At 41.7% G+C, this 22,952-nt stretch overlaps 1 protein-coding gene across 5 annotated transcripts in view; it reads left to right on the forward strand.

Moving 5' to 3' along the window:
• The window catches only part of GOLIM4 (golgi integral membrane protein 4), a 76,758-nt gene extending 55,835 nt beyond the window's left edge, over positions 1-20,923 (forward strand). For 2 of the 5 annotated variants that reach the window (XM_087440067.1, XM_014783218.2), the window contains 9 exons: positions 654-812; positions 2,983-3,315; positions 4,942-5,171; positions 5,815-5,897; positions 7,496-7,605; positions 10,366-10,533; positions 10,858-10,926; positions 18,786-18,866; positions 19,181-20,923. In XM_087440067.1, coding sequence (XP_087296193.1) covers positions 654-812; positions 2,983-3,315; positions 4,942-5,171; positions 5,815-5,897; positions 7,496-7,605; positions 10,366-10,533; positions 10,858-10,926; positions 18,786-18,866; positions 19,181-19,330 — 1,383 coding nt within the window. In that variant the 3' untranslated portion in view covers positions 19,331-20,923. The remainder of the gene's footprint in view (positions 1-653; positions 813-2,982; positions 3,316-4,941; positions 5,172-5,814; positions 5,898-7,495; positions 7,606-10,365; positions 10,534-10,857; positions 10,927-18,785; positions 18,867-19,180) is intronic. The other 3 variants (XM_014783220.2, XM_004424771.3, XM_087440068.1) reach the window with 2 other exon arrangements.
• The last annotated feature ends 2,029 nt before the right edge of the window (positions 20,924-22,952 follow it).

The following is a 22,952-nucleotide window of genomic DNA, read 5'->3' on the forward strand; positions in this document are numbered from 1 at the left end:
ATTAGCACCTTTATCACTTTAGAAGAAAAGGACATTCAGAATTGAGCCTAATTTCACGCCTGTGCTATTGTTTTCCAAAACCACGGAGCACAATATGGGAAGTGTTCTGGAGAGTAAGGAACCCTGTTTGAGCACAAATTGACTGGGGGAAGAGGGTGGTCTGAGTGATTTTATATATATATGTAGTTAGTTACTTATTTTAGACCTATGATTCCTTTCCACTGAAAAGTGTTACTCAGACCATATTGGTAAAAGATATCTGGGATTGTATTTATATAATTGTGGAATTTTTTAATAGATATTTTTAATGCCATAAAACTGATTGCATAGCTGTCTTACTTTTAATAATGGTATTTATACTAGAAAATTATTTATAAAAATTCTGACTTTGTTTAATGTAGCATGGGAAACTAACATCTGTCATATATTTTTTCTCTGTCCCCTTTAACTCTAATTCTAATTTGCATGTGCTTAAAAGTGGTTAAGCATGTCCAAGTAAGTATAGCTAATGCATGGAAACAATCTGCATATTTTTCCTAACTTGTATTTAGTTATAAATTTTTGTCTAGTTTTCCAGTGAACCATCCATGAATAATATCTTTTTCCCTCCTCACACTGTGCAATTTGCATCCAATTATGCAACTGATGTGCAGACTCAAGTTGCAGAATATAAACAACTGAAAGATACTCTGAATAAGATTCCAAGCTTTCGAAAACCAGAACAAGCAGAGCAGCAAAATTTTACCCAGGTGGCACGTTCTCCACAAGGTGACAGCACAGCAAGGGAGAAGTCAGCTGGAGAGCCACGGGAGGTAAGAGGTGTGAACTAGTAATCCGTGGTCGGGTCACTTTCCTCGTTAAGCTGTCATCAGGTGAACTGCTCAAAATATTGCCAACTCTTCCTGCAGAATAGTTGTTCTCAAATTTTAGTGTGTATCAGAGTCCCCAACAGGGCTGTTAAAACACAGATAGCTGGGCTCCAGCCCAGAGTTTCCGATTCAGTTAATTTGGGGTAAGGCCTGAGGATTTGCATTTCTGATTTGGCTGGTCTGGGGAGGTGCACTTTGAGAACTAATGCTGTACTGTTTTCTGGGGGAGACTCTGCTGGCGTTGTTTTTATTCATGTGGGTTTACTTGTTGGAAAGGTGCTGTCATGTCTGAGCTTTTTAAGGGTTTTCTTGTGGGGGGAGTAGAGTGAGAAGGTTAATTGATCATAAGGATATTATATGACAGTCAGCCCACTCAAGTATTAAAGTTGATAATTCAGCTGAAGTTAATGCAGTGCTAGACCCACCCCCCCAGAACATGCCAAAATTTGTATTAAAAGACCTTTATAAAACTGCCATGGGTGTAGGTGCTACTCTGTCAATCCACTTTTCTGTATTCATTCATAAAATTCTTCATAAAGATTAATCCTTGCTAAAGAATATTTCAAAGTGGAACATCAAAAGTAGTGTCACCCTTATCCTGAATTCTTTCCAAGTTGTTTTTGCAATCACATGTGTATAAAATGGCAAGTATGCTTATCTAAACCCTGACAAAGTTGTTGGTAACATTGAATGTTTGGGAAAGTTTGCCCCGAGTTACCGTCTTCTGGGAGTAATTAAGTTGAGAGGAGTGGAGTTGATATGACTCTTCAGTCCACGCAGAACGTTCCTTCACAGACGTGTTCTGTGTCCTCATGGATGCTTGTTCTGTGTCTGGGTCTTATGCTACTACTAACTTGAGAAAACAGGACCAGATCCCTGGCCTGGGAATTCGTTCTCTTCTCTGTCCTAGTTTGACTACCAGTTTACTGGGTTAATCTTTTAATGACTCAGACCTTTAGTTTTTCCATTTGTGAGGTGGAGATAGGAGCTATCTGCTCTAACGTTTCTCACAGCGACATTGTGGAGATAAATGACAGGTGTTTAAAAGCACTTAGGGCTCTTCAGAGAAATATTTCTTATAAAGCCAGGGCAATAATATCATGTCAAACTTGCCAGATATGCGAGCGTGTTAGTAAAATGTCCATCTCCAAAAGTTGTCCTCAGGTGTCTGAGAACGGACTTTTTTCCTCAGTTTATTTATTTATACAAACCAATTTCTCAGTTATGTTTCTTCTAATTTGAAAAGAAGGCTTCGCATTTATTTCAGTTATGGGAAAGCAGTCTGACCAAAGACGTTATTTTTCTGATAAAGAGAGTTGGGGGGCGGGGAGTGACAAATTTTTCTGTTGATATTATAGCATCTCTTTTTCGCCTCTCTTTTCTAAGTCATGAAGACCGTATAGAAATCTCTGAAACTTGTAGGGAAAACTGATATAAATCAACCAATTTGAGAAGAGTTCTCTGTAAAAAGACATCTTTTTTCCATTCAGAGTTTTTTGTATTAACAATACAAAATATTTACAAAAGACTTCCTGTGGTTTATGAAGAAATACTACTTTAATACGTTAAAAAATGTTTTATTGTGTCTGGTTTGATGGGCACTATTTTTAGCTAACGTGGATTCCAGTAGTAATGGTGTTTGGCGTTCTTTTTTTATTAGCTAATAAAAAATAAACCCAACTCATCCTAAATTTGATCTTATCTTAATCTTTTCAAATAATTATTGAAAACAAAATTTACATTGAGGAAAATTATGTAAACATTCATCACTTGAAGTTTGAGGGTTTTTTTTTTTATTCCATGAGAAAACAGGAGTTAGACTGTGTTTGAGGGAAGGGGCTACTGAGATGTGGTCACTCGTAAGCTTTACTTTTAGGTTATTTACTGTAGTCTTTCCGAGATGAAATTTTGCTTGTGTTATATTTATTTTATAGGTGAGATTACACAGTGAGAAGAGTTAAGTGGCTCCATGACAGCCACACTTTTCAGTCAGGAGTCTCTATTTCTAGAATCCAGGATTTTGCTTATGTTGTAACCCCACAGACATGGTAATAAATTATGTCACTCCTTCTGAAATGGAAGAGTGTCATTTCCAGTGATGTGCTTGGCCTAGGTGTCTCGAGATAGTGATGTGTGGCGGGAGCATGAAGCAGTTCCTGGAAGAACAGAAGAAACAAAACCTTATTCTCCCACCCAGAAGGTGGCGGGATTTCAGGCTCCCGCAGGGCTGAACCAGCAAGATGCGGGACCCAGAGAGCCGGAGGAGCATCAGGTGGAAGAGGAGCACAGAAAGGCCCTCGAGGAGGAGGCGATGGAGCAGGTCGGGCAGGCCGAGCATCTCGAGGAGGAGCACGATCCATCCCCAGAGGAGCAGGATCGGGAGTGGAAGGAACAGCGTGAACAAAAAGAAGAAAGCAACCTCCTGGAAGGGCACGCTCATGCTCAGGTGCGAGGTCATCCACTTCAGGTCGGCTGGGATGATGTTTTGCTGGCTGGAATAGGGAGCATGGTTTGTTTTTAAATATTAAAGAAAAAGCCTCCCCATATATGAAAATCTCTAGAATAAAATCTGAGTGATGTTACTAAATGTTACATGCACATATCGAAGTTCTCTAATGTAATGTTAGTAGCATAGCTACTTACATCCCTCAGAAAGAGGGCTGGGGAAAAGAGAAAGAGCTGTTGGTGTCTGTGTGTCTTCCCTTTGCCAACAGTGCGCACGAAGGGAGACTCATGCTCACATCCCTCCATCTGTAGGAGAGGTGAGCGCCTGACTGGGCACCTTCCCAGTTTGTGCTCAAGGCCCGGGGGCATCTTGAGGTTGAGAAGTGTCTCATTTTCTTGATCAGTCCTCTTCTCCCTGTTCATTTACTGTCAAATTGTATGTTGGCTTTTGCACATTCACTTTCAAGGTGGTTAGTAAGTTATCAAAAAGCTGATCTTATCACTTAGGGCTACTCCGCTGGGTGAGTATGTTTACCCAGTCCCTGCTCAGGCTCCCCCTCCTGAGCACTGCTCTCTCACATAAGTAAGATTCATAAAAAACATCCTTTATTACAATAAATGATACTTTAGAAGAGCTTACAGCAACACTGCCTGCAGCCAGATACCTTTCTTCACTGTCTCTAGGGTGATACCCAACAAGAGGCTGCTTGGCTGTTCCATAGATGCTGTCACTTTTTATTTCTAGCTCTGAAGCTTTGGCCTCAAATTTCCAAGACTTCAAGGTGTTTGAGGTTGTAGGTTGAGTAAGTGTGAAGGCCGCTGTGGTGCGTTCTTACATTGTTGCAACCTTAGTACCACTGAGAAGCCTCTCCCGGTCTTGTGTCCCTCATAATTTTCTTCAAGTCATTCCTCTCCAGGTTTAATTCCCCTCAGCCACGCACCCTCTCTCCTTTGGTGAGACTCATGTGTGCTTGTATTAGTTGGGGGGGTGGAGAAGAGAGTGATGGGTCGTTTAATGGGAAGCAGAGTTTAAGAATTCTTGATTTTCCTTTAATCAGAAGATACTATCTTCTCACCCATTGTTTGCTTCTTTGAAGAAAATTAGTTCTCTGCTTTTCTACCCTAATCTGAAATTTGACCTTTTTTTGGCTCTGCTTAGCCTGAGGTTGGTATATTCATTGCTAGAGTTAATTAGCATCCCTAGGTCGTTGACTCTTGATGGAAAAGCCTTAGCTGCAGCCTCAGCTCACAAAGTGCTCCAGTTAGTATGAGGTTACCAGGTGCCCGCTCATAGCAGAGCCTTTTGAACAGAAATTTTACTGAGGTTTGAAACTGGTTTCTTCTGTTGTGTCCTCTTCGGTTTGAGAGGGAGCACACTGAAAATCTGCCTTAATGCCAGCAAATTGGGAAGGTCAGCTGCTAAAAGAAGCCACAGGTGATTCAGAGTGAGTTGGGAAATAGGAGTTCCAGCGCTGGGTGACCTTGGACCCAGTGTATAATCACAGCTCCCCTGGCAGATCAGGATTAATAAGCCAACTCCAACTCCTGAGTTTGTGGTGAGAAACAAATGAAGGGAGAACCGGGGGCTCTGACTGCTCTTGCTTGGCACCAACTCGTTTTTCCCCAGGTGTATCCTTCAGCCAGGCCGGTTACCAGATTCCGATCGCCGTACGAGGAGCAGCTGGAGCAGCAGAGACTGGCAGTGAGGCGGGCCGAGGAGGCCCAGCGGCTGAGACAGCAGCAGGAGGCTCTGCACCGGCAGAGGCTGCAGCAGCAGCAGCTCCTCGCCAGAGAGGTGGCCCGGCCGAGGCCAGCGGGGCCCGAGGAGGGGCAGCCACAGCACCCGGAGCAGCTACGGTAGCCTTCTGATGGGCGTGGACGGCCCCTCCTCTGTTTTCCTAAGCAGATTAAGAATAGCTTGGTGTATTTGTTATCTGGGAACTTGAGGGGCTCAGATTGCTCATGTAGTTGAGGCAGAACAACTACCTGAGAAATTCCAAGTACTTCATTTTAAAAATAATGAACATTTTTTTTCCTGCTTAAAAATGATAGTTTGAGCTAGCCCTGGCGGCCTAGTGGTTAAGTTCAGCACACTCTGCTTCTGCAGTCTGGGTTCGGTTCCCCGGGGCAAACCTACACCACTCGTCTGTCAGTGGCCATGCTGTGACGGTGGTTTGTACAAAAGAGGAAGATTGGCAGTGGATGTTAGCTCAGGGCGAATCTTCCTCAGCAAAAATAAATAAATAAAGATAGTTTAAGTCTCAAAAGAGCCTAGCAAGTTTTGTGCTATCAAAGTATATTTTATCTTTTAAGGTATCTTATGAAAGTATATCTGGAATCTTTAGTAAGCCTAATCAGGAAAGTTTTTAAAAAAATTTTTATGGCTTTTTAAAAAATGTAGAAAATTTTGTTTATTACTCTCTTTAAAGATAAGTGACTTATGTCAAAGTGTGCTACTCAATTTGTGTCACTGAGTTAATAATGTTTGTGTCCCTCATAGGCAGCAAGCTCGTTATGATGCTATGGATAATGATATTGTTCAGGGAGCAGAGGACCAGGGCATCCAGGAAGAGGAAGGAGGTGGTGAGACTTCTTAGATGATGAATGTTTTAATAAAATTGCTTGGTAATTTAGAATACCAGCTCAGGGCCGGCCCTGTGGCTTGGCGGTTAAGTGCGCGCGCTGCGATGCTGGTGGCCCGGGTTCGGGGCCCGGGTTCGGATCCCGGGTGCGCATCGAGGCACCACTTCTCTGTTCATCCTGAGGCCGAGTCCCACATACAGCAACTAGAAGGATGTGCAGCTACGACACACAACTATCCACTGGGGCTTTGGGGGGAAAAAATAAAATAAACAAAATCTTTAAAAAAAAAAAAAATAGAATACCAGCTCAGAGTTACATGCAAGGAGATTTGTGTACCATGTTTCTGTTGTTATGTTTTCCTGAATCCTCCCAGTGTCCCTCGGTAGCCAAAATAGCCAAAGATAATCTGTTTTCTCTCTAACATTTTAGAGTAGAAAGGAAATGGTAATTTAAGCTTTTTGTATACTAAATAGTTATTTCTGACACATTACCATAGGACTATTATATTTTGGAAAACTGCTACATTTTCTCCTTACCTTAGAGGCTTTGGATCATTGCCTTAAAAGTTTTTCGTATTAAGTCAATAGTAGCAGGTTTCATTTAAGTGCACATCTAGTATGTAATTTATCAAATATTGCTGACTGTGATAATAGAATTGGAAAGTACCGTCTCTCTGGCAACACTAACACTTAGATATGTATCCTTTTCTAAAGAGTCTAAGGGAAGATGATTACCCAAAGCCTGTTCTGATATTTTATAGCTGTTACAGTCAGAAATTGTTTTCCTTATGTCCCCCTGTGCAGCATTTTAAGCTTTTCTATTCCATTATCAGTAAGACTAGAGAACAGTTCATTCCCTTCTTTATTTAATGAATCCCTTGGTGCACTTGAAACCTGATGGTAGGTTACGCAGTGTCTTTATTTTCTATAGGCTAAATACTCTCCATATACTTAACCTTTCCTGGTATATCTTATTTAAAAAGTTGTGTGTTCTTCTCTTTGTGTGCTCTTATCTAAATTCTCTTTATGGAAATATTTTTCTTGGAAAGCAGCAAGTACGTGTCTGTGTGAATATAAATGTGTGATGTGTCTGAGTGTGGCATCATCACTGCCGTTTCAGAGAATACAGAGTGGCTGGGTTTGTTTTGAGCTCCACAAATGGAATTGTTCTTCCTTTCATTTCCTGAAACATTATCTATTTCTTCTTTTGGTACCTTGCTATTATTTCCTCTGATATTGCCAAAAATTAGTTGATAATTAACAATGTCCAGTTGACTGGGTTTTCTTTTGTTGAGAAAGTTTTGATTGTTGTTTTTTGTGTAACAGCAGAGAAAATTGCAGCTTCTGTTATAAACATTGGTTTTAGAGGGTTAGAATGCTGTCGCTCATCCACACTTTCTCTTTAGACACATGGTCTGGGACAAGGACATAACTTTATTCAGGAAGGCTGAGACTATGCCTTATGTTGAGTTAACCTCACTGGAGGAGAGACGGGGTGAGATTTGTCTTAGGAAAGCTCACCGGTGGCTTTTCTTTGAGTGAAAGGGAAGAATCCTGTCTGGTTCGTCTGGGTTGATGTTAGTTCCTTTGATTTGCTAGCCTATGAGAGAGACAACCAGCACCAAGATGAAGCAGAAGAAGACCCAGACAATGGACGTGAGCCTCGAGAACAAGGGCCGCACGAAGCTGACCCAGAATCGGAGGCAGATGTAAGTGTCCTGTCTTTTCTGATCATGAGACTTGGAAACTAGCAAGGCAGAAAGGAAACTTGAAGGTTTGCCTAACACCACACCTGTGACTCTAGATATGTCTGTTACTTCATCAGCATGGAAGGAAGGTGGCTTGCATAATAATATGATATGACCAATGTTGTTAACTGTAAACCATGGGGGTTGGGTGTATGTGTGATGAGAATGGGTTAAAGGTTGCTCTGGGAAAACATCAAAGGAGTTTTCCCCCTGACAATTTTTAGATGAATAAAATTAAAACTGAGAAAAGCAAAATTGGGAGGCATTGAAATATGAAGTAGTTCTGAAAGATGAAAAAAAAGGCAAGTGTGGGAGTCGGAGAGAGAACCAGAGAAAGGAAATTAACCATTATGGAGCATGTTGAGCAGTCTGCTAGGGTGCTATGTATGTCATGTGACTCTCTGTAATCTCCCAACAGTCAGTGACCAGTTTAATAAATACAGGGATAAGGATATGTGGTCTGAGAAATGAAACAATTGGCTCAGGTACCATGCTGCTATGGAAAAATTAAAATATAAATAGGTGGAGACCTAATAACCAGGAATGTTCCTTGTGTTTACCAAAAAAGGAGCAAAACTTTTTTCAGCTGGGTGGTCTGGGGCCTTGGCTTTGCCTACAAGTGACAAGCAAATGTTGAGTGAGTGTGTTCTTATGCTTACGTGTAGGTGATTTCTTCAACTTACTTTAGCTCTCCTGTCATCTTTTGCTGGTAAATCGACCCCGAGTTTATAAAGTTCTGTCTCTGCTGTCATGTGGGTCCTATTTGTGTTGATCCAGTGGATTGAAAGGAGGATCCACATCCTTCCTTCATAATCACTGAGAAAGTCTTCCTGATAGCTCCTTAAAGCCACCTTGATGGGAACGGCTTTTCCACCTAACTTGCATGGAGGTGTGGCAGAGCGCATTCGCCTGCCAGCCCCTGAATTAGCATTTCTGACAGTAGGCTTCAGGGAACCCTAGCCCTTAAATATTTTCAGGAAAGAGCAGGAGCTATAGAGAGCAGGAGAATATGAGAGCTAGAGAATTTGAAAGAGCAAGAGAGTGTCCATGAGAAAGCAAGAAAGTGAGTGTGCAGAAGCCTGAGAATGTGCCTGAGAGGGGTGGAGGGGGACAGGGAAAGGAGTGTCCCATCGCTGGCCTTTGGAAAATGCTGTGTGCTTTCATTCCTTGACTGTCTGGTCCTCTGTTCTCCCGTCATCAGTTTACTTGTTCTGGAGAACACACTGGTGGCCTTTCTACCAGGCTTCTTTTAATTAGAAATTGTTAGTTGGCTTATCCCTCTTTTCATCTTATCTAGCTATTTTATTTATTTATTAAAAAAATTTTTGTCCAACTTTATTGAGGTGTAATTGATCATCTAACTGTTTTGTTTGAATGTAACAGTCCTGCCTGTTAAACTTTACTTATTGTTTCTTGATTAGAGTTGGAGGTAGTGTCTACATTTTTATGAACTTTTACAGAAGCTTTTGGTACTTTTTTTCTGAAGAGAATGTGTTACATTTTTCCTATATTTCCACACAAATTATTGGTAACGCACAAAAAGAAATCGATATGACAAGAGATTGTGGAGTGATTAGAGTTTAGTGTGAGGTGATGGTTTGTCACTCTCTATATTCCCAAGAATAGTGTCCTTGGCCCTTGAATGAAGTGTACAGCCAGGATGTGCAGAAAATGGATCGGCTGAGTCTGCGGGGAGCTCTTGAACGTGTTCAAGGCTCTAGAGTGAACTGAAGTAGGGTCTTGTTGTCTGGAGCACACTGATAGAGACTAAATTTACTCTGAGGCGTCACCATCTCTAGGAAGCATTTGCTGCTTCAGTTAAGTGTCCTATGGATGACCCTCTAGTGATCGGAAAGCTCATGCAAGCATCACCATTTCTGCCCAGCTTGGGCTCTAAAATCCAAATCTTTATGAGGACGTGTTATTTTGAAAGGTGCTTTGGGAGCTTAAGTGGAAAATCGAGATACTTCTGAAGTTGATAATATATGAAAGGCATTTGTTGAACACAGTAACTGAGAACTACTTGGGAGGTGGGGTGGGTTGGGGGAGATATTTTTCAAAATATTTCACTGAGGATTGGGTTAGCTCAGTTCTTTTTCTCCTGTCTCTTGCCGATGCAACATCTCCCAGTTTCATGGTAGTGTTTGTCATAAAGAAATTTGATCCATACTAGAAATGGATCATTGGCTTTTGAATTAGCCCTCTTCTTGTCTCCATCACATGCCCTCTTCTTGGGTCCTTTCTGGTGTGGGCCTTCTCTCTCTTCAACTGCTTTTCACCCACTTAAATATAAAAAATTGCTTACAAAGGAAAGCTCATCTGTATGAAAATCATCACACCAGTGACAAAACTTGCTATTTGCCTATCTAAATCTCCCATTTTAATTATTTCTCCTACTTGGTCTTTTGGCTTTTATTAACTATTTTTCTTGTCTATTTGGTTATGCTCACTGCTTGTGATAGCGTTTTGAGGACTATTTTGAAATCACGTGCAGAAAACAAGTGCTATTTGCACTTCAGTCTGATTCATCAGCCTCTGACAGATAAAGCAGGAGTTCCCTCTTTGAACAGTGGGACGTGTACTTGTGAGTCTTGGCAAAGACAGATCTGAACAAGCTGGTGAAGGACAATTTCATTTTCTGCCAGTGTGTGGCCTTTCAAATGAAATTAAACTTGATTCCGGATTTTGAAGTGGCAGTTGATTTTTATTAAAATTTTACAGAGGGCAGCTGTAGAGGATATAAACCCAGCAGATGACCCTAATAATCAAGGTGAAGATGAATTTGAGGAAGCCGAGCAAGTGAGAGAAGAAAATTTGCCAGATGAAAATGAAGAGCAAAAACAAAGTAATCAAAAGCAGGAGAAGGCAGAAATGGAGGAGCATTTGGTGGTAAGCAGATGCCATGACGGAGGGTGGTTTTAACCCAGGTATTTTCATAAGTGCCTGGTATATGCAAAAACTTGTCATAACCTGCATTGACAGAAGGCTTGCCTCTTTGGCTGGTTTTTAGGCCATTGTATGAAATGATACGCCTGCACTCAGAGAGAGAGGGCAGTAGACATCTCGGGCTTTGTGTTGGCAATGATTATTCATCATTTCCTGGCCACCGATGCATTGACAGTGCCCTTTTCATGGTGGCGTGCTTGTTCTTTGTCCCAAAGTTCTGTAAAACGCATCTCCAGTGAACCTGAGCCTCCTCTTTTGTTTCAACAGATGGCAGGGAATCCAGACCAGCAGGAGGACAATGTTGATGAGCAGTACCAGGAGGAGGGAGAAGAGGAGGTAAGGAAGGCAGGAGACTGAGCAATCTGCTTGGTCATCACCCTAACCGTAAACAAACCTCAGCAGCATCAGCTCTGACAGGCCTTCTATAGAAATGCTGAGAAAGACTTAGGCAGGATGAGAAAGGGTGGTTTCAAGAGGAAATGGACCATGGCAGTGGAGATATTTGGTTAGAAGATAACAAAAACGGGGTAATAGAATCCTCTCTGGTTCTCATTAGAAATTTTGAATTAAGAAGACATTTGGCCTTCCAGGAATGTGGTTGATGTGATCTGTGTAAGAATATTTTCTCCTGTCTCTTTCCCTCATAAAAGAGAGAAGAACAAAACTCAGCACATTGAGGGCATCTGGACTAACCCCTGTTAACTTTCTCTGTAGAAGTCGTCACAGTGGTACCCTGGAGTGTCCATGAGAATAGACTTAACACCCTCCAGACATTTTTAAAAAATTTATGGTCTCCACTTTCACCCTCTTCCCTCCTAAGAATTTAGGATCTAAATTAAATTTAACAATAAACGGAAAAATATGTAAGGAGCTCAGTTGAATAATGCATTTGGGTGGAATTTCTTAACATTTCATTTTAGTTTGCTTTTTATTGTGACCTTCTGGCGTATTATCTTTAATTAGGTTTATAGAGCATCTATTGTGGTGCCACATTTGTGTAATTGATGGATGAATACTGTTAGTTATAGCTGGTTAGCCACAGCACTCTAGTGTATGGACCACTGAAGCTCAGTGCTTGGGAATCTGATAGGGATGAGGCCAAGGCCCCGTGCTGAGTCTCTCTCTGGACCAGTAAATGGTCTAGTAAACTACAGCTCTGGTTCAGAGGTGCTTCTCAGCCAAGCGTTTTGCTTATGTGTGGCTTTGACCCTAAGGGGAGCCACAGGAGAGGATGGACAAATGGCAGCCTCAGCAAACACATGCCCCACTGGAGACACTGCTCAGAATACACGTGCTTCTGTGCTCACATACACAGTTCCCTTGACTCGGTCTGCTCTCTCGTTTTTATTGCATTTATCAGCTTTTCAGAGCTAATGCTAAAATTTGTGCTTATACCAGGAAAACAGAAAAGGATGTCACTCTTTACAGCCATTGGCAGCCATTGGCAACATACATCTCTAGTCACGTGCGCTCTAACTGGCGGGGTCTTTTTATCCGCTCTCTTTTCTCATCCTGCTGTTCATCTTAATCAAGACCCTGAGCCATCTTATCAGAAGAGGGCATTAGAGAACCTAGCAGCCTTGAATATTAACACATTTGGCAAGGAAAAGATATTCATCTGGATTTCTCTTGTAGCAGGATGTCTACACTAATATTACTTTGTTTTTAGTTATGTCAGATGCCAGGAGTCTGAAGGATTAAAAGAGAAGAGAGTCACCTTGGCTTCTGTTTAAAAATTCAGAAGGGTAAACATAAAATTTTAGTCGGTATTTATTGATTATTTTTTACCTCTATATTATATCAGTTAAGGTGGAGAGAAAAATCCTGTGATCCAGCAGGGATCAAGGGTGGAAAGAAAGAAAGACAGAGAGGCAAGAGGGAAGGAGAGTGGTGACAACGAGGAGGTGAGCGCCTAACTCTCGGCAGCCACTCCCTCAGGCCCCTGCTCCTCCTCCCTCAGACCCCGCCCCTCCTCCCTCAGACCACTGCCCCTCCTCCCTCAGAACACTGCTCCTCCTCCCTCAGGCCCCTGCTCCTCCTCCCTCAGACCCCGCCCCTCCTCCCTCAGACCACTGCCCCTCCTCCCTCAGACCACTGCCTCTCCTCCCTCAGGCCCCTGCCCCTCCTCCCTCAGACCCCTGCCCCTCCTCCCTCAGACCACTGCCCCTCCTCCCTCAGACCCTGCCCTTCCTCCCTCAGGCCCCTGCTCCTCCTCCCTCAGGCCCCTGCCCTTCCTCCCTCAGACCACTGCTCCTCCTCCCTCAGACCACTGCTCCTCCTCCCTCAGACCCCTGCCCTTCCTCCCTCAGACCCCTGCCCTTCCTCCCTCAGACCCCTGCCCCTCCTCCCTCAGACCCCTGCCCTTCCTCTCTCAGACCCCTGCCCTTCCTCCCTCAGACCACTGCCCCTCCTCCCTCAGACCCCTGCTCTTCCTCCCTCAGACCACTGCCCCTCCTCCCTCAGACCACTGCTCCTCCTCCCTCAGACCCCTGCCCTTCCTCCCTCAGACCACTGCTCCTCCTCCCTCAGACCCCTGCCCTTCCTCCCTCAGACCACTGCTCCTCCTCCCTCAGACCCCTGCCCTTCCTCCCTCAGACCACTGCCCCTCCTCCCTCAGACCACTGCCCCTCCTCTCTCAGACCCCTTCTCCTCCTCCCTCAGACCACTGCCCCTCCTCCTGCCCTTCCTCCCTCAGACCACTGCCCCTCCTCCCTCAGACCCCTGCTCCTCCTCCCTCAGACCACTGCCCCTCCTCCTTCAGGCCCCTTCTCCTCCTCTCTCAGACCCCTGCCCTTCCTCCCTCAGACCACTGCCCCTCCTCCCTCAGACCCCTGCTCCTCCTCCCTCAGACCGCTGCTCCTCCTCCCTCAGACCCCTGCCCTTCCTCCCTCAGACCACTGCTCTTCCTCCCTCAGGCCCCTTCTCCTCCTCCCTCAGACCCCTGCCCTTCCTCCCTCAGACCACTGCTCTTCCTCCCTCAGGCCCCTTCTCCTCCTCCCTCAGGCTGCTGCTCCTCTTCCCTAAAGTCAGCTGAACTGACCAGAGCCCTTTCCTTTCCCGGTACCTAGCCCCAGGTCCTGCTTCTCTTTTCCTAGTTCCCTGCCCAGAATTCCTAGGTCTGACATCTCTGTCCCACTTTCTAACCCTCTTGCAGAGGCTCTAAGTTGCCACACCCTCATTTGGAAGTATTGCCAGTGAGCTCTCAGGGAAGCCCAGTTGTCTCTTTTCTGCCCTATGTGGCTGTCCTCTCTGCCCCCGGACGTCCCTGGTTCAGGCTGTGTTGTATTGTTCTGGTAGTTCCTGAGCTGGTTAGTTATTGGATTGTCCTACCTCTTTCTGTTGTTCCCAGTTTTTCCCTTCAGGAGAGAGGAGAAGAGTGGTTCCCAAGTACCATTCAAGGACTAGTGATAGTTAGAGATGAAGTTCTCAGCCGACTGCAGCAAAATGAGAAAAATGGGAGGAATGCAGTATTGTGAGGACATGTGTTGTGTTGTGTATAAGTGGTGTGTATGTGAGACAACATTTGTGGGTGCACCCAGAAAACCATAGAAGGCTATGTAATGGGCATCATTCTTATCTCCATTAGCCTCAGAGTCTTCCGCTGCCCAGCTGACCGCCAGAATGTAAAGCCTGTTGCTGCCCTCAGTTCCCCCCGTGCCAGCCCACAATCAGACTGACTTCTGTCAGCATTTGCTCCTCAGGAGGAGTTGCGTCTTGCCAGGGCTCTCCCTGTTCAGAGGTCCAGCCCATCAGACTTGTGACTTGAACTCTGAGAGTAGAGGATCCAAAACAAGTGTGATTTTAGCAAGTTTGTGCACTGTCCCTGCCTTCTTTTATCCTAGTGCAGCAGCGTTACCCTTCTAAGGTAAAAAAGTGACCGTTGTTAACAAGCATTCATTGTTCACTGGTTGGATTGTTAGAGTGAAACACATTCATATGGTGATCCCACCCTCATGTTGCCTCCTTTCCAGATTTTGTATCTACTTATGAACAACCAGAGAAATTATGACTTTGCCAAAAAGTGTTGTGTGCTTTAAAATTATTTAACTATTCAAATAATATATAGATTAAATGACAACTTAAAAAATCTGAGCGCTCAGTTTCCCCAGTATAACTGAAAACAGATTGGTCTGAACCCTCCTGAGAGAGCACGCAGAGGGTTATCTGGCCGCCTTGAGCGGTCCTGCCGGCCTGTGAATCACCACATCACGCAGCTGTCCAGATGGCAGAAACTCTCCTGTTAAACATTACTCAGCAAGCAGTGGTGTCCCTCACTGTAGCTGATGTTGCTGAAGGCCTTTGCTTTGTCACAGCCCATCCTCCTGCTCGGATCCTAGCATTCTTGACTACTTAAGGTTCAGCCTTCTGGTTCCTAGCTCTTCCCATAACATCTTTGATGTATAAAAGAAAGGCACTAATACATACAGGGATGGGGTAGCTGGCCAAAGCCCATTTCAGACTCAGTAGATCTGTTTTATTTTGTTTTGGTTATTTATTAAACTTTGCCATATCACATAGGGACAACCATTTCTAAAATGCCTAAAACATTAGATTTCAGTGAATAAAAATGAGTAACAAGGAGCAGTGCTGGGAAATCTTTGACAAAGGTTTGCATCAGCTTTAGCAGGATACTAAAGAGGATCGAATGTGGAAGATATAATTGATGTGTTTACATACTGAAAGAGTAACTGACATTTGGCTTCTGGTTATTAGTCTAAGCATATTTTAAAATTAGAAACTCCATATCATTTTGTTCCTTTTCAGTGCCTTTAAGATGAGTTTAAATTACTTTTGCCCCAAACATGAAGAATATGTTACTAGAATAATAAGGTGTATCTATAAATCTGAAAAATTATAAAATTTTCATTTGTGGGTTCCCTAAAGAGTAATTTAAATCACTGGTTCCCACTTCAGATTATATTGACAACTGGTTAACAACCTAAATTTTCTACAACAGATCCCAAGAGAAGAGAAGAAAAAACTTATAAAAGGGTGTTTATCTCTCTCGCCAGAGACATTCATAACCTGGCATTCATTGTCACTCAAGCAAGTGGCTCTCAGTCTTGGCTGTGGCTGAAAATCACCTTGGAAAGTGTGTGAAAAATACAACCTTCTGGATCCGACCTTACTCTCGGAGGTTTTTATTTTATCTGTGGTGGGGCCTAGGAGTCAGAGTTCTTCACAAGCCCCCCAGCTGATGCTGATGTTTCAGGAACACACTGTTTAGAGAAGCAGTTCTAGGACCGGTGGCTGTGGGTAGACTTTGGGAACGCTGAACTTCCTGAAACTTCTGTGCACAATGATGTGTATCTGTGCCCATTTGCTAAAGACTTTCTTACCAAAGTCTTAAAAGGGTTCATGACTCTCCTTACCACACATACACACAGAAGATTAAAAATCACTGATTTTTATACGTCCCTTTTATTTTACAGATAAGAAATTTGAGTTTCAGAGAGGTTAGCTAAATTTTCGAAGGTTGCACAGCTTGTTATTGTTAGAACCATGATTAGAGCCCACGCAGGTCTGATTTTAAAGGCTACCATAATTAAGTATACCAAGCACGGTAGCTAAATAGCTGATAAAGGCAAGTTCTTTATAGAAGTAAATGAATGCAGAAGGGATGATGGCGTTAGAAAGTTACCAGTTTTGTAACCCCTAATTAAAACAGTTGTTCAGAGCAGTCGGTGGTCAGTGGATGGTATCACTAGGTGAATGGGGGTCAGGGGATTTTACCGTAGAGGGAGCAGGCTGTCAGCATCTGAGCTCACTGACCAATCTTAGCACCACTAAAAGTGGACACACAAACATTATGTGTCTCCTGACTGATGAAAATATGAAATCTACAACATCACCTCTGAAAAACCCTTGCTTTGCAGGTTGAATCTGAATTCATTCAAGCCTTTAAGCTATCTTCCTTTTATAAGAAATGTAGGAGCTAAAGGAATAAGTTGTGATACTTAAAGAAGCAAATCCAGAATGTGGGTCATTCTACAGGACAATAAGTCAATGCAATAAAGAAAAAAGAGGAGAGGGGAACCAATGTGTGTGTGGCCTTTGTTTGGATCATGATTAGAACAAACCAACTGTAAATAGACGTTTTTAAAACAATCAGGAAAGTGTAAGTATGGGCTAGACATTAGATGATACCATGGAATTATTTATCAGGTGTGATAGTGACATTATTGTTATATAAAAAAAGTGCATTGTTTTTAGAAATGTATACTGAGATGAGTAGGGGTGAAACTACATGACATCTAGAATTTTTAAGAATAATTCATCAAAAAATAAAAGCAATAGGTGATACAAGCGTGGCAACTCTGAGATAGCTTTTGACTCTTAGTGATAGCTATAAGGAGTTCATTGAATTATTTTCTTTATTTGTGTGTGCTTGAAAATTTTCACAGTAAAAACAAATGACCTCATTGTTTGTACAGCCAGGAGAGTTGCGGAGCCAGGGTTTTAATAGGTCTGTCTGACTCCATAGTCTGTTAGGGGTTGGCAGACTGCAGGCCTTGGCCTGTTTTGTAAGTAGAGTCTTATTGGAACAGCCATGCCTGCTTCTTTCCATGGTGTCTGAGGCTCTTCCTGTTCTGCAGCAGTGGAGTTGGGTAGCTGCTGCAGAGACCTGATGGCCGAGAAAGTGTAAATATTTACTATCTGGCCCCTTACAGGAACAGTTTGCTGACCCTGATTTATGTATTCTTTCCACCATACTGGTGTTCTAAGGCAGTTCCCTCCCAACCCCAACTAAACTGTGTTTCGTGTTCCTAGTGTATTTTCATTATGAAGGCTACAGAAGACATGTCTTCAGTCACTGAAATTGACCGGAACACATCAGCAATGTAACGATGTTTCAATTAGTGAGGCCTTAATAGAGTCTGAAATAAGCGCTTAATTGTTTTCATCCCAACGTCCTGGTGAAGGTTATTATGAGGTTCTGTAACTTGGGGCAGAAGAGATGTCCTGGACCACTAGTCTGCAGGTGAGACAAGGATGTCTTCTCTTTAGCTTGCCCCACCAGGACATGTGAATACAAAAGATGCTCTATCCTCTGTCCCCAGAAGGTATTTATTTGGTGCCAATGTAGTTTAGGGGCTGTGAGTTCAGCTGACATTGGGTTGGTTAGAAGAGGTTCATGAAGGCTGGGCTCTGTCTAAAGGCATCTCTGAAGGTCATCTTTGTAGGCTCCTGACAGGCCAGCTTCCCCGCAAAGCTTGTCTGGGAGGCTGCGGTTCATTCCTGTTGCACCTGGGCTGGCATGCAGCCCTTAATTACAGCACCTGCATACTTTCCTTCCCTTGCCCATTTCTGGGATTTTTAACCGCTCCCCCCTCCAAAACAAATCAGGTAATTTTGTGTGTTATTCAAGATTATTTAACAAAAATATTTGGATGCTTTCTTTGATTTGCATGTTGAAAAAATAGTTGGGATCAATGACACATAATAGTAATAGCATACATAAAACTACTTAAAACAGAAACGTGATAGAACACCAAAGAGATGTAGGGATATGAGGCGGTTTAATAACTATTTCATGAAGAAATTGAAATTCTTGTATTCTACGTTCTGGATATTTTAGCCAGAGGAGTTTATTCTTAATTATAGAAATATATATACACATTTTTTGCTCAGTTTTCTACTACATTGTATACAGGTAGTGGTGTATGTTTTCTGTGCCTTTACAGAGCAGCTATTTTTTGCATTGATTCATTTATTCATTCATGGATTCATTCATTGAACCACATTTATTAAGCCGTTGCAGTGTGCCAGGTATGCATCTAGGTATGAAAGACAGTTAGTTGAGAAGATGGATGGTTCCTGTCTTCGTATAACTTACCTTCTGTCAGAGCCTTCAGACTTCTGTAGTTCTCCCATTTGGAAACCGGGAATATTCAGTTTTATAAGCTGAATTTCTTCAGGTGTTTTACTTGAGGTGTTAACCCTTATTTAAATAAATCAGAAACTCAAACACAAAAGTCCTAGGTTCTGAATCAATCACATTGATGTTTTTGTAGGTGTATTATACATTTCTTCATAGCTAATAGACAAGTCAAATCTTTGACCTTTGGCTTTTTTCGAAATTATTTTTAGTTTAATTTTGTTTCTGCTACTTTGAATGAACTTTTTGGGAATCAAAATATGTTGCAAGTGTTGAAATGATAAAAGTGTCGCCTCGTATCTCTGGTTTGTTTTAGGTTCAGGAAGATTTGACTGAAGAGAAAAAACGGGAATTGGAGCATAATGCTGAAGAGACCTACGGTGAAAATGATGACAACGTATGTGAGGGATATGTATTTCTACTGCGCCTGTGCACGCATGTGTGGGCGATAGGTCTGTATGGTCGGATAGAGAGCAGTGGGTGTGTCTAAGGCGCCATGGAATTTAACAGGCCAACCTAGAGTTCGGAAAATTTGTGACAACATGAAGATTAGGCAAGACTGCAGCACTGTTGCCTATTGGAACGTTTTTCTTCACTTGTTTCCCTTCTCCAAAAATGAATAACTTCGCAGCCTTTACTTTCTAGAGGGAATTATTTGTATCACCAACTCTATGCGCTATCTCTTAGTTTTTCTTTTCTTTTAACTTCAAGGCTGATGAAAAAAACAACGATGGAGAAGAACAAGAAGTTCGGGATAACAAGCGCCCCAAAGGCCGAGAGGAACACTATGAGGAGGAGGAAGAGGAGGAAGAAGACGGGGCTGCTGTTGCTGAGAAGTCCCAGCGAAGAGCTGAAATGTAGCCATGCCCACTTTCACAGACAGTGCTCAGCCAACAGGTTCTTTTCAAGCTGCTCAAAAATAAATCTGCCTACTGAACTCTAGGGTATTTAATTGCAAAAATTAAGAATTTAGACTTTTTAACTTTTGTATTAGAAAAGCTCATACATTTATATGAATATATTTTGATAACCTAGGTTAGAGCTTCTTTTATATTCAAACTAAACATGAGCAAGAAGAAAAACAGTAAAGCAAACCTTAGACTCTGAATCTCACTTTTTATAGATTATGTGATGTTGGAAAGGACATCGATTTTGTATATGTTTCAACTTACTTTTCTATCTTCTAGTTTCCAGGTGTTCTGTTGTTTGCCTTTGATAAAATACAGGATTTCCAAATAGGGAATACTGCAAAATGCTGTGCAGACTTTCAGGAGAATGGCCAGTTTACTAATTCTGCCTTTCCGAGGTTCTTGTGTATAGTTCTGATAGGATTGTCACCAGTCTGTGTCTCTCTGGAATAAGATCCACGTACAGAGTGGCGTACAGTTTGAAAGGCATTTTTGTTATAAAGAAATTGTTTTTCAGACTTTTCAGATCAGTTAGAAAAATGTTTGTCTTTATTTAAAATCACAGCTGTTCTTGAAAGGAATTAAATTTAAAAGTGAGATAATACTAAAAGTCATTTGACAGTATTCTGGGCTTAGATATTTCAGTATCCAAACAAGGTATGACACATCAGTGTATTAACCTTTCTGAAGGACTGACTCCTTGTTTAATAACTAATTTAGTGTGTATGGGTGGTGTTTCCTACATAAGCACCCGTTCTGTTTTTTTCTTGAAGTCACCTAGTGACATCCTTGTTTCAGTATCTAGTTCTCTACAGTAATATATCTTTCCCCTGTAAGCCCTGCGCCTCAATATGTAATCACTTTGATGACAAGTCTGAATATGAGGGCATACCAAATTGTACGATTGAATAGGGTGATTTTTCAAAAACTGTACGGTAAAATGCACGTTGATATGATAGACCCTCATGACTTTTCTGTTTGCTGGGATTGGGTCTGTATTATGCCCACATGTAGGCATTTTAACGATTATGAATTATAACAATCCCTTAAAATAAAAAAAATTAAAAATCAGGAGTTTCCCTTGAGATAGAAACATGTTTCAGTCTAAAGCATAATGATGTTTAAATATATAGAATTAGGCTATATAATTCATATATGTGTGGTTTTATAATACTCTCAATAAAAACAGATTTCAATTTCTACCATTGTTGTATGAATATAATTTTATTTTTTAATAACCATACTCATCTGTGGTTTTGATTATCCCAGTTGAATGACTGTGTATGTATGCATAGGAATGTTTAGTTCAAATGTTCAAGTGTATTTTGGATTTTCAGTAATCATAAATCAAATCTTACATTTATGTATAAAAACCCTTAATGTAATGTAAAATGTATAATATTGTACATAATATTCAGAATACAATTATTTTGGTAAATTAGTTTGTATTTTTAATGTCCCAGTTGCAGTATTTAATTATTTGAAACATATTGAAACTTGGTAATAGTCAATAAAGCTATAAAAAGCAAGCAGTAAATCTTTTAAAGTATGTGACTTCTTATTAGTTTCTGATCTTATTCTTCAGTTCTTTTTCATAAAAGGAAAACTTTTAAGAGGTACCAGGATATGTTAATGAGTTATAAATGAGTTATAGTTTCCCAACCTGTTCCTATTTTCCTTATCTCTTTCTCTAGTTGGATTAGTACGTGATTTTTTTTTCCTTTCCTAAAGAAAGAACTAAGAATTTTTATTTTATTTGAGCTAGTTCTCAAGGAAAAAAAAAAAATAGGTACAGAAATGTAAGAGTGTCATGTGGCACACACACAAAATAAACTATTAAGTCTCCCTTAGGAAAGCAAAAATCACACACTATTCTACTGTCTGTATGTCATGAAGTTATAGGGCCATGTTAGCTAATGTTTGAAGGAGAACTAATCAGCCAGAGCTGATCTACATTAATGAGAGGAACAGAAATAAAATGTCACTTGTATTTGTCCTGCCAATTAATACATGACTTTTGGTGCAACCAGTAAGTCAAAGGATTTGGTACAAGTGACATAGTCAGAAGAAAAAAAAAAAGCGTATTTATTAGGGATCAGTACAGTGGAGCACAAAAAACTACCTTAGTACAAAAGTAATGACTGGATATTTGTAAGAGTGATTGAAAAAGATCTAGGAGTAAGAGTAGAATCTGAGCCACAGATAAGTCACAGTGACTCACTTTTATAAACGAAAATTGTTGACGTATTGAATGCCTTCATAGTACTAGGAGAATGTGGATAGGACCCACTTTATTCCTACAGTGCTCCTTTAGGGTTGATGGAATCCCTCTCACCACTGAAGAATTTTGTCCTCCTGGAGCATTTGACCTTGTTTAACTGGTTTAAGTTCATTGTTTTGTTTTAGTTCTCTTATTACACTGATACATCCATACTGTGGCACCTTGCACAACCATTAAATAATAATAAGGTCAATTTCTATTCTTGCATCATCTTCATTTTTCATCATCTTCTTTACAACAATCTTCCGTTGTACCATCTGTTCCTAGTTTTCTTATCATCCTGGCTACTCTTTCTCAGTCTTTTGCTCGTTTCTCTTCTTATGCCTGTCCCTTAAATATTAGTATTCTTGAGCTTTTGTCAGTTGTGTGGAGAAAATACTCCACAGAAGTAGAGAACAATCCTAACCCACAAAGACAAGCACAAGGTGGAGGCAGAGACGGAGAGTTGTGGCATTCTTTCAGTCCCTATACCTTGCCATCCCTGATGCCAGCCACGTCTGCCCATAGGTTGATTAATGAGCCAATAAATTCTACTTTTTCATTTGAGCTAGTTGGAAATGGATTTCTGTCACTTGCCACCTGAAGATTCCTGAGTAATACTTGACTAACATTCAGTTCCTTTAAATCATCATGCTCCCTGATATCATGCTAAGTTTGCTGCCTACTCTCCCCAGAAACACTGTCCAATCCCTGTTCATTCTCCTCTCCTTTGCCTGGCTCATTGCTTTAGGACTCAACTTAGCAATTCCTCTGGGAAGGGTCTATCTCCTGCCCACTGCCACCCCGCCCCCAGTCTAGGTGGCATGCCTTTTCTATGTCCCCCTGTAGCATCCTGTATTTCATGTCACAGTGCTTACCACAGTGTTTGGAAACAGCCTATGAACTTGTGTATATTCTCCTTGACATACAAGTTCTGTGACAGTGGACACCTATTTCTCTTGTTTATTTTTGCATCCCAAGCACTGATACCTTCAATAAATATTTACTAAATGAATATCTTATAGTTGTCATCTCTAAATGAGGATATTGATTGTTTCAAGATCATACAACAAGTGGCAGAGCTAGGATTTCTTCCCAGGTGAATCTGATTCCAATATTAACTCCAAATATAGCCACTTGGTATGGTGGAGTAGGCTAATGTGTCCATCCACTGGTTCTCCTTTTGTCTGCACACCATCTCCTCTTCTACTCTTCCTTTGTAGAAAGGGCTAACCCTATAACCACAGGGGTGGCCCAAACCCATCCTTGTATTCCGTCTTCTGGAATCTCTATACTGAGGCTAGATACGAGAAAG

The sequence above is a fragment of the Ceratotherium simum genome, chromosome 15 (assembly GCF_057802395.1).
Source record: "Ceratotherium simum simum isolate JZ-2026a chromosome 15, ASM5780239v1, whole genome shotgun sequence".
NCBI classification, from domain to species: domain Eukaryota; kingdom Metazoa; phylum Chordata; class Mammalia; order Perissodactyla; family Rhinocerotidae; genus Ceratotherium; species Ceratotherium simum.